This window comes from Dama dama, chromosome 5 (assembly GCF_033118175.1).
Source record: "Dama dama isolate Ldn47 chromosome 5, ASM3311817v1, whole genome shotgun sequence".
Classification (NCBI taxonomy): Eukaryota; Metazoa; Chordata; class Mammalia; order Artiodactyla; family Cervidae; genus Dama; species Dama dama.
The window spans coordinates 124,800,081-124,813,510 of NC_083685.1; the positions used below are offsets into that span (position 1 = coordinate 124,800,081).

General features: G+C 57.6%; 2 protein-coding genes across 3 annotated transcripts; both read left to right on the plus strand.

Moving 5' to 3' along the window:
* The first annotated feature begins 2,087 nt into the window (after window positions 1–2,087).
* On the plus strand, window positions 2,088–6,600 carry MRPL38 (mitochondrial ribosomal protein L38). Its single transcript, XM_061144793.1, has 9 exons — window positions 2,088–2,226; window positions 2,356–2,535; window positions 3,423–3,557; window positions 3,637–3,845; window positions 4,335–4,407; window positions 4,575–4,620; window positions 5,509–5,667; window positions 5,907–6,043; window positions 6,254–6,600. Exons 1-9 carry the CDS (start codon window positions 2,160–2,162, stop codon window positions 6,388–6,390), a joined length of 1,143 nt encoding a protein of 380 aa, XP_061000776.1. The 5' UTR covers window positions 2,088–2,159; the 3' UTR covers window positions 6,391–6,600.
* Window positions 6,601–7,991: 1,391 nt separating this feature from the next.
* Window positions 7,992–12,209, plus strand: TRIM65 (tripartite motif containing 65). 2 transcript variants are annotated; one of them, XM_061144791.1, is made up of 6 exons: window positions 7,992–8,447; window positions 9,447–9,542; window positions 9,791–10,024; window positions 10,110–10,284; window positions 10,422–10,487; window positions 11,071–12,209. In XM_061144791.1, exons 1-6 carry the CDS (start codon window positions 8,052–8,054, stop codon window positions 11,643–11,645), a joined length of 1,542 nt encoding a protein of 513 aa, XP_061000774.1. In that variant the 5' UTR covers window positions 7,992–8,051; the 3' UTR covers window positions 11,646–12,209. The 2 variants fall into 2 exon arrangements, with proteins under 2 accessions (XP_061000774.1, XP_061000775.1); XM_061144792.1 differs by lacking the exon at window positions 10,422–10,487.
* Window positions 12,210–13,430: the final 1,221 nt, after the last annotated feature.

Genomic DNA, 13,430 nt, shown 5'->3' on the forward strand with positions numbered 1-13,430 from the left:
GGTCTAGGAGGTAACTTAGCAACAGGGGGAAAGGTAAGGAGAGCAAGGCAGAAGAATCAGCATGTGCAAAGGTCCTGTGCAGGGGGACAAAAGCACTGAGTAACTGAAAAATGTGAAACCAAGTCCCGGTAAAAACGTGTTCCCTTACCAAGTTTATAATTAATCTCTCAGTCCAAAACTTTATTCCCTTTCCTTTACCTTCTAACCTCAATCCTGTGCTAACTGGACACTAATCAAACAGAGTCAGATGACTAAAACTGCTACTGTTGATAACATCGTTAATATACTAAAATTGCTACTATAGATATCACTGTTAATGTGCAAACTTTGACTGTTTCTCCAGGACAAGATGAGGTAACAGACCCCCTCAAGCCATGGACCACCTGGCTAGAGAGTGATAAACCAGAAACATTCAGATACCCAAAACTTCAATTAAGAAATGTCATGGGAAACAAAGAAAAAAAAAAAAAGAAATGTTATGGGGGGTGGGATGGGGGAAAAGTCACAAAATGATAATTAACCCTAGCTTCTTTGTTCTAGCCTTAAAAAAAAAAAAAAAAAAAAAAAACCTCCGAACTCAAAGACCAAGTTGGGGTAGATCTGAGGCTTGTCTCCCACTCCCCTCCTTGGTGTCCGGCAATAAGTCTTTACTTTGCCACAAACCAAACCCACTGTCAGAGTCTGGGTCTGCATCATGTGCACATGAGCCCTTTGCTGGGTTACCAAAGGGCTGGTGTCATGGAAGCCTGAATTCCAGGACAGAGGAGCCAGAGCAGAAACCACTCCAGGTCACTGGGGTGCCAAGTTTTATCTTGTTAGAACCTGATCCCAAGAACAACACAACCCTGAAAAGGTTTCAGTTCAGTTGCTCAGTCGTGTCTGACTCTGCAACCCATGGCCTGCAGCATGCCAGGCTTCCCATTCCATTACCAACTCTCAGAGCTTGCTCAAACTCATGTCCACCGAGTCGGTGATGCCATCCAACCATCTCATCAGGCAGAGGCAAAAAAAACTGGAAGTAATCAAAAGCTAACACATATACCACAGTTTTGGAGGAGGAAATGACAACCTATTCCATTATTCTTGCCTGGAAAATCACATGGAGCCTGTTGGGCTACAGTCTACGAGGTCGGAAAGAGTCAGACACGACCAACCAGCTTGAGCACACATACCACAGTTTAGTCTTCCCTAGGGGCTCAGACAGTAAAGAATTCACCTGAAACGCAGGAGACCCAGTTTCCACCCCTGGGTGGGCAAGATCCCCTGAAGGAGGAAATGGCAACCCACTCTTTCCTGGTATTCTTTCCTGGTAAAGCACATGAACAGAGGACCCTGGTGGGCTACAGTCCTGTAGGATCACAAAGTGTAGGGCAGGACTGAGCGACTAACACTTTCATACCACAGCAAATGCTTTATATATGTTAATTCATTTAATACTTAACACCCTTTATGAGATAAAGCACTATTACTACCTACTTTCTTTCCAAGTGAGGTAAACTGCAAAGGCGAAGGGAAAGTCACATCCTAGAATATGAACGCAAGCAGGGGGACTCGAGGCCCTGTTCATAACCCCTACCGCTGCCCGTGCTGCTACACCACTGCAGGGGCCGAGCACGCCGCATTCAGGGGTTGGGAGACCCTTGAGAACAACACGTGTCCGATCCTTTGCGACCCCATGGACTATACAGTCCATGGAATTCTCCAGGCCAGAATACTGGAGTGGGTGGCCTTTCCCTTCTCCAGGGGATCTTCCCAACCCAGGGACTGAACCCAGGTCTCCCACACTGCAGGAGGATTCTTTACCAGCTGAGCCACCAGGGAAGCCCAAGAAAACCCAGATCCCCTCAACGGGCGTACCTTCTCCAGTGGAGGCGGCTACAAGCCCGGCCGACCGCCCCCAGTCTGTGTCGCCCCCTGGTGGCCGGCGGCAGGCATGGGGCGGGACAGCTCGCAGCTCCGCCCCGCCGCCCACTGGGTACTTCCGAATCAGGGGAGCCGGGTACCTGCAGCCACCTTCAGCCCGGAAGAGGACGACTACGGGCCCAGGACGGGGGCGGGGCTCCTAGGACGCGGGGGCGGGGCCTGCGCCAGGCGCTCAGGCGCCGCTCCGGCCACCTCTGCGGGGTCCTCGGAGAGGCGGCGCGCCGGCCTGAGGGAAGATGGCGGCCCCCTGGTGGCGGGCCGTGCTGAACGGCAGTCGGAGTTGGCGGGGCTTCAGCACCTCAGGTGAGGGCTGTTGGGGGTCAGGGGCTCTTGGAGGTCCCCGTCCAGCCGAACCCTGGGGCTCGAGCCGGCTCCCGCTCCGGGCCTCAGCGGGGGCCGGGGCCAGCCTGATGTCCTGCTCTCCTCCCGCAGCCGCCCTGGGCCGCCGGGCCGCTCCTCTGGGGCCGATGCCCAACGAGGACATCGACGTGAGCAACCTGGAGCGGCTGAAGAAATACCGCAGCTTCGACCGCTACCGGCGCCGGGCGGAGCGGGAGGCGCGGGACGCGCACTGGTGGCGGACGTACCGGGAGCATTTCGGGGAGGAGTCAGGTGGGGGTGTCCGGAGCTGGGCTGTGACCCCACCGCCTTGGGACTCGGAGGCTAAGGGGGGTGGATTCCGCCGGCGTGCTCCCGGCCAGCATTTTTTCATACCTTTTAGCCCCCCCTTCTTGGAAAATTCTCTTCTTTCATTATTAGATTTCCACCTTTGATCATTCTACACCGAAAGTCCTTTCCTGACCAACCGCCCCCGTCCCAATTCTGAGTTGGAACTCCCCTCTGTGCTCCTATGACAGTGTTGATGTCACCTTGGGCACAGTGCATCCTGACTCTTCGCTGCTTCCCTCCCAGACTATGAGCTCTCTAAGGACCGGGATCCTGTCTGCCTTGACCACCACTAGATCTCTACACCTGCCACAGATGACCAATACTTTGCTGAGTTAAATTGAAAGCCCCCGGGATGGTGACTCGGGGACCCTGCACGGACAGCTGTTAACAGGCTTGAAGGTGATCCCAGCTATAATTAGGTCACCATCCGCCTGGGTTTCCCATGACCTAGACAAATAATGCTCTGAAGGAGGACATGGCAACCCACTCCAGTATTCTTGCCTGGAGAATCCCACGGACAGAGGAGCCTGCCAGGCCACAGTCCATGGGGTCGCACAGTCAGACACTACGAAGCGACCTAGCACACATGCATGCAGACAGATGTAACCTTGTTTAGGGATCAGAAAATAGAATCTCACGGTGTATCCAGTTTAGTTAGTTAGTGACTGGAACGAGTCCAGATCTGTGAAGCTGACAACACGGTATGTTTTAGTTTTGTGAATTAAAGGCCAAGCTTTAGTAGCAGAGTTTGCCTAGTGAAAGGAAAAATATGGACAGGGAGCTTAGCTAAGCCCTGATTCCACTTTGTCCAACACGTCTTCCCTCCGCAGATCCCAAAGACAAGGTTGACATTGGGTTGCCTCCACCTAAGGTCTGCCGGACCAAACAGTTGCTGGAACGGAAACAGGTCCTGCGGGAGCTGCGGGCCAGTGTGGAGGAGGAACGGGCTGCTCGCCTCCGCACAGGTAAGCCTTCCCGAGGGAGGGGGTCCTGGGTGTGTCCCTGCCCCCACCCTGCATCCCAACCAGCATCATTCCTTTCCAGCAAGCATTCCCGTGGAGGCCGTGCGGGCCGAGTGGGAGAGAACCTGTGGCCCCTACCACAAGCAGCGTCTGGCCGAATACTATGGCCTCTATCGGGACCTCTTCCACGGGGCCACCTTCGTGCCCCGAGTCCCCCTGCATGTGGCCTATGCCATAGGCAAGGACGACTTGGTACCTGTTTACTATGGCAATGAAGTCACTCCAGCTGAGGTAACTGCTGGCCTGTGCCCCTGCCTGCCCTGTGTGCGCAGACACATCCCACCATGAGGCCAGAGACAGCTCCTTTTTGAAAGCGCTTACAGAGGCGGTTTTCATGGTGGTCAAGGGCACAGGCACAGCGTCTGTGTGAGCTCGCCTGGGGTTTTCTTGTTCTCTGTCTCTTTTTGATTTCCCAATAAACAACACCATGATAAAGTAATCACAAAGAAAGAAATGTAAAATAAAAGAAGCTCCGTCAGAGTGCCCTCCCGGCCGTTGGCCTTCTTGTGGTTCAGATCTCTGGATAGGCAGCTCTGGAGGTCTCTTTGGATAAGTCTTTGCTCACTTGTCTCTCAAGGGACTGTCCAGGGCACTTGGTCCAGAATGAGCTTTTCTTTCTCCAAGGCTCCCTCAGGCTCCTGCCCTCCAGAGTAAAGGTCTGTTTAGAACGGCTTGTCCGTCCCTCATGGGGTGACAGCGCCCTCGTTCTTGCCCCACCAGGCTGCCCAGCCCCCGGAGGTGACCTATGAGGCAGATGAGGGCTCCATGTGGACACTGTTTCTCACCAACTTGGGTAAGGGTCTGGGAGTTCCCAGGGACGCCTGCCTCCCTCACCTCCCTGGGGAGGCCCTGAGGAGCCAGGGAAGGGGCCGGGTGGAAAGCTCCAGCCCCAGCTCCTTCCAAGGGAGGAGGAGGGAGGGGGCAGCAGTGCCCGCAGTCAGTGGGTGTGTTTGTGTGTAGATGGACACCTGCTGGAACCAGACGCCGAGTACGTGCACTGGCTGGTGTAAGTACCTGGGATAGGGGTGTGGCTCAGTGTTCGAGGAGGTTCTGGCATCCTCGAAAGAGCTGCAGTTGAACTTGAGTCTTGGCTCCACCATGGATCAACCACCACCTCCCAGCCCTGGAGGTGGTCCCTCACCTCTGCTTCCTGAGGGTGTCAGGGGCCCTGAAGGGTGATCCGGGGGCTGATCCAGGGTACAGAAGAAAAGCAGGCAGTGGGTTTCAGCCCCTCCCACAGGCCTCTCTGTCTCTCTGAACTCATTTCCTCCCCTGTGAAGCTAGGGTCGTGTCACCACGTGCCTTAGCCACTCTGAGGGGCTCAGGGACATGGGAAAGGAGACCCTGAGAGGCCTCTGGCACCTGTGGGCTGCCTTTTGTTTGCTCAGTGGCCTTTGGTTCCGAGCACCAGGCCTAGAGGCAGAGGTCAGGCAATTTTATCCAACTGCAGTTACCACCCTGTGCAGCAGGCCCTCTGGCGAGTTGTACCTGGGGCAGGTACAGCGGCCATCCCAGTGCCAGGCTGGGCAGACATTCCCTGGCAAACCCAGAGCCTTCGGGACATCAGGAGCGAAGCGGTGGCATGGCTCTCCCACCTGAGCGGCCGTGCCACCCCACAGCCCCCCGGCGCCAGGAAACCAGCTGCTCGAGCTTGCTCTCATCCTGACGGTTCCTGGGGCTCTTGTTGGCCTCTGAGCCCCTACTTTTCCCCCCACACGACTGCTCTCCATCTGAGGGTGTACAAACGCTTTTCTTCCTATCTGATTGTGTAGTGGAGATAATCTTAGGGTCCTCCTGGGGGGAGTTGTAGCAATCTGTAGGGAGCACTGGGTGGGGATGTTCCTGCTGCTGCCTGCGGCGAGTGGCAATTAACAGAGGCTTTTTCTCCCACCAGTACCAACATTCCAGGCAGCAGGGTAGCTGAAGGACAGGAGACGTGTCCCTACCTCCCCCCCTTCCCCGCCCGAGGCTCCGGCTTCCACCGCTTTGCCTTCCTTCTCTTCAAGCAGGACAAGCCAATTGACTTCTCCGGGGACACCCGGCCCTCACCCTGGTAATTGGTGCCTCCCCACCCCAGCTCCGCCCAGGCTCAGGCCAGCTTCCCAGTAACGGTCAGTCTCCCTCAGGTCTCCTCTCTCATCACTTGGGCCTTGAGGCGAACAGAAGGGTAGTTGTGCTGTGCTAGGCAGACCCTAAAGGGCTTCTCAGCATTGCCTATGGGACCAGAGGTGGGGTGTGGGGCTCTGGTCCCCCCACCCCCCGCAACTCTCAAATGCTCCCCTCCTCCTACAGCTACCAGCTTGCCCAGCGGACCTTCCACACTTTTGATTTCTACAAGAAACACCAAGACGCCATGACCCCAGCTGGCCTGGCCTTCTTCCAGTGCCGCTGGGATGACTCAGTCACCCACATCTTCCACCAGCTGCTGGGTAAGGGCAGAGTGGGCAAGGGGGAGGGGGCGGCTGGTCTGAGCGCACAGACCTCCCCTGACATGCCAGGAGTGCCTGTCAGGGGAGGGCCACCAGCAGGCGTGCCATTCCCAGTGGGCTGGCTAGGCAGTCCCCCAGAGCAGGCAGACAGACAGACGGGCTCAGGCCAGCAGCAGTCCACACTCGGGCCTCTCCTTCACTCTCCTACAGACATGCGCGAGCCTGTGTTTGAGTTTGTGCGGCCCCCCCCTTATCACCCTAAGCAGAAGAGCTTCCCCCACCGGCAGCCCCTGCGCTACCTGGACCGCTACAGGGTTGGTCAGGAACCCACCTACGGCATCTACTAACTGAACGGAGTGCCCCACCTCAGGGCGCACTGGGTTCCTCAGGCCACCCTGCTGGGCTCTGCAGGCGGGGGCAATAGAGACCCAGCGCCAAGGGGCCAAGCACCGGGCTTCTCCTGCCTGAGGCCACCTGCTGCCACCCTCCCAGCAGGCTCAGGGCGTGGTGGGGGGAGAAGGCTGGGGGTAGGGTTTCCAATAAAGATTTTTGCTGTAGCTGGTCTGGGTTTATGTTCTGGCAATGGCCAGAGCGCCCCCTGCTGGAACCCTGTTGCTTTATTGGCGGGCAGAGGGCTGCCTCCCGCCCCTGGAGGTGCCCCCTCACCTGTGCTTGCTGAGGCTGTCAGAGGCCCTGTGATCCAGTGGCTGAAGAGGTGTATAGAAGAAATGCAGGTGGTGGGCCCTGGCTGCTCCCACAGGCCTCTTGAAAGAAATTTGCCAGCTCTGGGCATTGACCCCTCGCCAGCTTTTCTCAGGCTCCCAGCCTCCAGATGCTTTGAAACAGGTTTGTCAGGTGGGGCACAGGCAGGTCTCAGAGGTCTCTGGACACACCGCCCTGTTCAGGGCCCTGGAAGCTCCTGCATGCTTGCTGGCTGGTTAGGGTATTTCTCTTCTCTAAAGGAGAAGACTGCTGAGGAGCCAGTTAAGAGATCAGAAAGAGAAACTATAAACATATTACAAAACAAGACAATATGAGGTTTCCTGCATTGAAGTGAGAGGATGTCCTGCCTCTCGCACTGGCCCAGCACACTGCCAGGGATGGTGGGTTAGTGGTCAAGACCCCCTCTGCTCAGCTGCAGGGGAACCAACTCTCTTAAGAAGTGGGGTTCCAGAACAGTTTGGACCTGCAAACAAGGAACTCTCCCCGCACAGTATTCCAATTGCAGTTGAAGACCTTTGAGTTTCCATTAAAGGGGGTAGGGAGGAACCGCTATTTTCTGGTCTCTGTCTCTTGGTAACCAGACATTCCCACCTCACTGTTTATTTTTTTATTTTTTTCTTTCTACCTCACTGTTTACTTTAAAAGAACCAAAATTAGGCACAGCTTAGAGAAGGGAGACATCCTAGTCTGGCAAGTGCCTGACACTCAGCTCAAGGAAAAAAGTGCAGCAGAACCCCATGGGTCTGGAGGGCATTTAATGAGCACCAGCTGTGTGCCCAGTGCTCTGCCAGGCAGTCCCACGTCCTGTCCTGATTGATTTAATGGCCAAAGCCCCTGGGAGGTAGATAACTGTTGTCAGTGTTACTTGTGTTAGATTTTCAGAAGAGGTTCTAGTGGTGGCCCTTAGCCAGGAGGAGGCTTGAAAGCCCAACAAGTCTCCCAAGGCTCTAGTCTCCAGAACCTGGGGCCAGATCCCCTGCACGGGTGCTGTTGGAGTGAGGATCTCCGGAAGCGGAATGAGGTCCCAAGGTGGGACCAGAGAGAGCTGGACCCCGTCTCCCAGCCTGGGCGGTAGAAGGCAGGCAGGGGCGCCTCGGAGCCGGAGCCGTAGGCGCTAGGCGGAACGGGCGTGCTGCGGCGGGCAGACGCTGGGAGTGGCGGCTGGTCTGGTCGGACGGGAAAAAAGGTGGTCACCCGGCGGGTCCTCGCTCCGCCCGCCGCACCCACACCCCAGCGCCCGCGGTCCCTTTAAGAGGCCCCGGCCTTCCTTCCGCGCGCCGCCGCCATGGCCGCGCAGCAGCTGGAGGAGAAGCTGACCTGCTCCATCTGCCTGGAGCTCTACAAGGAGCCGGTGACGCTGCTCTGCGGCCACAACTTCTGCGGGGCCTGCATCCGGGACTGGGGGGGCCGCTGCGAGAAGGTGTGCCCCGAGTGCCGGGAGCCCTTCCCGGACGGCGCCGAGCTGCGCCGCAACGTGGCTCTGAGCGGCGTGGTGGAGGAGCTGCGCGGCACGCCCGGCCCCTGCCCCGATCCCGGCCCCGGCGCGCGCTGCCCCCGGCACGGCCGGCCGCTCGAGCTCTTCTGCCGCACCGAAGGCCTCTGCGTGTGCTGCGTGTGCACCGTGCGTGAGTGTCGCCTCCACGAGAGGGTGCTGCTGGACGCCGAGCGCCGGGCGCGCGAGGTGACTCGCTGGGGATCCGCACAGCTCTCTGCGCCCGGGCGGGGACGGGCAGCTTCAGCCGCGGGCTTAGCCCTGTTTTGATTCCGGGTTGAGAGGAGGTGGCGGTCAGGACACGGATGCTTGGAATAGAGATGTCAGGGCCGGTGCCAGGTCCAGGGTAAGGATACGGGAGTGAGTAGCTGGGATGGAGTGAGGAGGTCAAGGAGCCCAGAGCCGAGTGCTGGAGGACAGACAATCCCCGCGGCTGCTGAGGACGCAGTCAGGACAAGAGGTTACTGCCTTGGGGGCTGAATACAGTGCACGGAGTGCGGAAGTTTGCAGGGAGGAATAGGTGGTACAGCTGGACGGCAGAAGCTCTGAAGGAGCTAGAACTTGGCTAGCGGAGGGGCAGTGATGCTGGGGTGTGAGGGCAGGGCTGCGCCCTTGGGGGAGAGTCAGAGTGAACCAGGAAACACTGCCCTGCCCTTTCCTACCTCCTGCATGTTGTCCTGTGCTGGAGGCTCTGCGGCTCGGACCGAGGCATGAGCCTTACACTTGGGAAGATCCAGTCATCTGGCCAAGTTATGAACTTCCCTGACCTGCTTCCTCATCTGTGAAGCGGGGATAACATGGGTCTCTCACTTCAGGGTGTCGCCGCGACAAGCAGAAGCAAGACAGGCTCTTGACCGGGTGCAGGGCCCCAGATCCTAGCGGGGGTGCTGTCCTGCAGTCCTGAGAGTATAACCATGTTGCTTGTGTTCAGCCCAAGGTTTCTGTACCACCCGGGCACCACTCTGCTCCTGGTGGGGCAGGGGCTTTGTCTAGGCCTCCCTGGGACCCTGACCCAGTCAGTTCCCCCAGGGCTCAGAACCAAGGCTGATGCCGTGTGTGTGGGCCTCACCCGGGTGGCACAGAAGGGGAGTCTGAGCATCTGCAGGTGCTTGCTGATTGACTGAGGGGGGACGTAACAGCCAGTCCTGGCCCCTTCTTGTCACTCTTGTCACCCCGGGGGGCCCACAGGCCCAGCTGAGAGCCACGCTGGAGGTCACCCAGCAGCAGGCCGCCCAGGCCAAGAGGCAGCTACAGGAGCTGCAGCAGCGAAGCAGCCAGATCCAGGTACCAGGCCTGTCCCCCAGCCACCCCCCCCCCCCATGTCCTCGTGCGTGTCCTTCAGGCGGCCACCAGCCGGCCCCTGGGACACTGGGCAGTAGGCATGAGCCACCTTGAAAATGCCTCCCAGCAGCAGGAAATGAAGAGCCAGGGGGCAGGGGGCAGAGAGACCTTGGCTCCCCAACTCCCCACCCTTCAGCCCAGTGGGCAGCCCAGGGCCCTGGCTGTCCTCAGCTCCTCCTGTGCCCACCCAGAACTCAGCCTGCACCCTGAGCTCCGTGGTCTCTGGCAAGATCAGCCGCCTGCTGCAGGCCCTGGAGTTGCGGCGGGCCAGGGCTCTGAGGGACATCAGTGTGGCCAAGACCCAGGCCCTGGAGCAGGCTGAGGGGGAGAAACAGCGCCTGCAGGGCCACCTGGAGGCCGTGTCTCTCTGTGGTCACAGGACTCGCCACCTCCTGGAGCATCTGGATGACCAGACCTTCTTCCAGGTACCAGGCCTCTGGGAGGCAGGCAGGGGGGCCGCTGCGCCTACCACTTGTGCCCGGGCTTACTGCAGCTGTCCCCTGCGCTCAGGAATCACAGCAACTGGTGCCCCCAGGCCCTCTCGGGCCACTGACTCTCCCACAGTGGGACGAAGATCAGCAGCTGGGCAGTCTGAAGGAGACACTGAGCCAGCTGTGTGCCCTCCTCCTGGAAGAGGGGGCTCACCCCGGAGGACCAGCTGAGGCTGCTGACTTGGGCTCCGTGGGTAAGGCTGATCCCAGACCTCTGCCTGCCCCTCTGGGCCCAGCAACCCTCCCACTGGGGGTGGGAATGGAGTCAATGGCCTGGCCCCCATGAGCGCTCCTCCTGATGACTCCCCTAAAACCCTGCTTTGCCCCATAGAGGCCCCAGGTCCCCTGGCACCAGTCCTGAGCCCCGTGTGTCCACTGAGGAGGAGACTCTGGCAGAGTAAGGAGACCTAGAGCACACGTGTGTCTGCACCTGTGTGAGCATGTGTGTGTGAGTGCATTGTACGTACATGAGGGTACGTGTGTGTTCATGTGTGCACTGTGAGCACATGTGTGTGTCCCTATGCCTGTGTCGGGGGGCACCAACTGTTTCCTAACTATTCCGTCCAGGAAACCTGTTTCACGCCCCTCCCTAGGGCTGGCCTTGCCCCCACTTCCCCGCATACCTGTTGCAGGGTGCACACCTCTTACACATGCAGCCTGTGTAGCGTTTAAGGAGATTCTGGGTGCACGAACCTGGGATCGATCACGATTCTTCCACTTACTATGAAGTTAGGTTAGCTTTCTGAACCTCAGTTTTCTCATCTGTGAAATGAGCCTGATGGAAAGTTCCACCTCAGGGGTCACACAGAGGATCAGATGCTGAGATGATGCCCACGTTCGCTCAGCTTCCAGTGGCCCCCGCAGATGTCTGGGGGTCCGTCGATGGAAATTCAGCTGCTGCCCGTCCCCTCTGAGAACAGAGTGATGGCCAGGCACAGGCGCCCTCACTCGCTCACCTTCCATCCGCCTCTGCCCAACAGATTATCGCAACCTGACCTTCGACCCTGTCAGCGCCAACCGCCACCTCTGCCTGTCTCAGCAGGACCAGCGGGTAAAGCACCTTCTAAAGCCCCGGGGCCCAGACAGGCCAGGCAGCTTCGAGCTCTGGCAGGTGCAGTGTGTCCAGAGCTTCCAGGCCGGGCAGCACTACTGGGAGGTGCGTGCGTCCAGCCACTCGGTGACGCTGGGTGTCGCCTACTCGGAACTGACGAGGCGCAGGCAGGGGCCCCACACGGACAACATCGGCCGCGGGCCCAGCTCCTGGGGCCTCTGCGTTCAGGAGGACTGCACCCAGGCCTGGCACGACGGGAAGGCCCGGCGCCTCCCGGCCGTGTCAGGGCGGCTCCTGGGCGTGGATTTGGACATGGCCTCTGGCTGCCTCACCTTCTACAGCCTGGAACCCAAGACCCAACCCCTGCACACCTTCCATGCCATCTTCACCCGGCCCCTCTACCCCATTTTCTGGCTCCTCGAGGGTCGGACCCTGACCTTGTGCCATCAGCCCGAGGCCACCCTCCCTCCGGGGCTCCGGGAAGCGGCCTCGGGACTCAGCTGAGGAAAGCAAGGGATGAGTGCCACCCACCCTGGTGACCCGGTGCCTCCATTCCCGTGGGCCCCAGAACTGCCCCAGCTGCTCCCCTGGGGACCTGAGGCCACAGCTCTGATGGGACCAGTTGTTGGCTGGAAGACCGACTCAGGAGCCGGCTGGGCCACGTGGAGAGAGAGGCGGGAGGAAGCCTCCAAGCTGGAGTTCCCCTTCCCCTCCTCTCTGAAGGGGGCGGGGCTCAAGGGAGGAAGATGGGAGCCCAGTTCTAGGGCTGCCTGGATCTCAGAGGACCGCGCGGTGCCCAGGTCCCGCGGGGGCGCGCACGCAGCGCAGGACGCACCACAGCGGGACGGAGTCACTCGCCGGACGACACCAGCTTACCTCCTGCCGAGACAGTGTAGGCCTCGGAGCAGAGGGTTCCTGGAGGCAATCTTGAGAAGGTTGATTTTTACCTTCTCCCTCCTCATCTCTTTTCTATTTTCCTTCACATTTTGGTGAAGGAGATAGTTTCGTCTTCTCTTTTACTTTGTACATTCTGTGCTCATATTCTATAAACAATTGTGTTTTTCTGCATCTTTTATTTAGCATAAGCATTTTCCACATTGTTCAAATTTTCTCCCTGAATGACCACAACATAAATGGTCATTCTAATGACAAAGACAAATCTTATTTATTTTTTGACAAATTTTAATCAGAATTTGTTTACCCATTATTGGACTTCAAAATGTTTTTATTTGGGGGCTCTAAAAATATGGCCATGATGACTTTTTTGGGGGAGGGCACACCCTGCAGCTTGTGGGATCTTAGTCCCCGAACCAGGGATCACACCGGTGCCCCTTGCAGCGGAAAGTCAGAGTCTCAACCACTGGGCTGGGGAGGTCTTGAGATGACGACTTTTGAGCCGGAAGTTTTGGCCATATTTATTGCCCTGTACGTGGGCTACATTCCCTAAAGAGGAATCGCTCAACAGAGACACAGTGGAGACTTGAAGATTTTATTTTTATACGAGGGACTGAAATGAAGAAACCTTGAGTCGGGCCAGCTGGTGCTTCTGCCCCACCCCCAGGCCACCAGCCAATCATCAGGGCAGAGCCTCAGCCGCCATCATCCTCATCTCATCCCTGCCTGGGGCGTGGGCATCAAGTGTAGGTGCCAACACAGCTCCCGCTCCTTTTATTTTGGATTTTGCCGTTCAGAACATGTTTCCCTGCAGGTCCTTGTACACGTTTTATCTTGTGTTTCTGGAGGTGAGGGTGCTGGGTCATTGGGGAGCAGTAATTTTGTACAAGAAAGTACTTCTTGATCAGGGTAATAGTGCCAAGGATGTCTGCTTTCTAATTTTTTACACTGTATATGCATGTTTTATATACTCGTGTATAAGTATTTGACAATAAAAGCTTTTTTAGAAAAGGATAACATGCAAAAACACACACTCCAAAAATTACAAAATATTTTTATATTTCTATAAGATAGATTTCCCTCCCTACATTGTCACTGGTTCCTGATGCTGCCACATTGCAGACTCCACCTCGTGGCCTCACTTATCAGTTCTCGGGTTTAAGGGCGGGGCCAGGCCTCTGATTGGTGCAACCTGGGCAAGGAGCTTCCAGAAAGATTCCTAAGGTTGGGAGGTCTGCAAACAGGGTAAGATGTTCTAACCCTGGACCGACAGTGTGACAGCTGGGTTAACAGCAGGAGCTGAAAGCCCCGGCAGGGTAGATACAGGATTGGGCTGGCCAGGTAGCCATTATCACTGGCTACCCCAGTGGACAGATTCTAACCATCCCTCCTGAT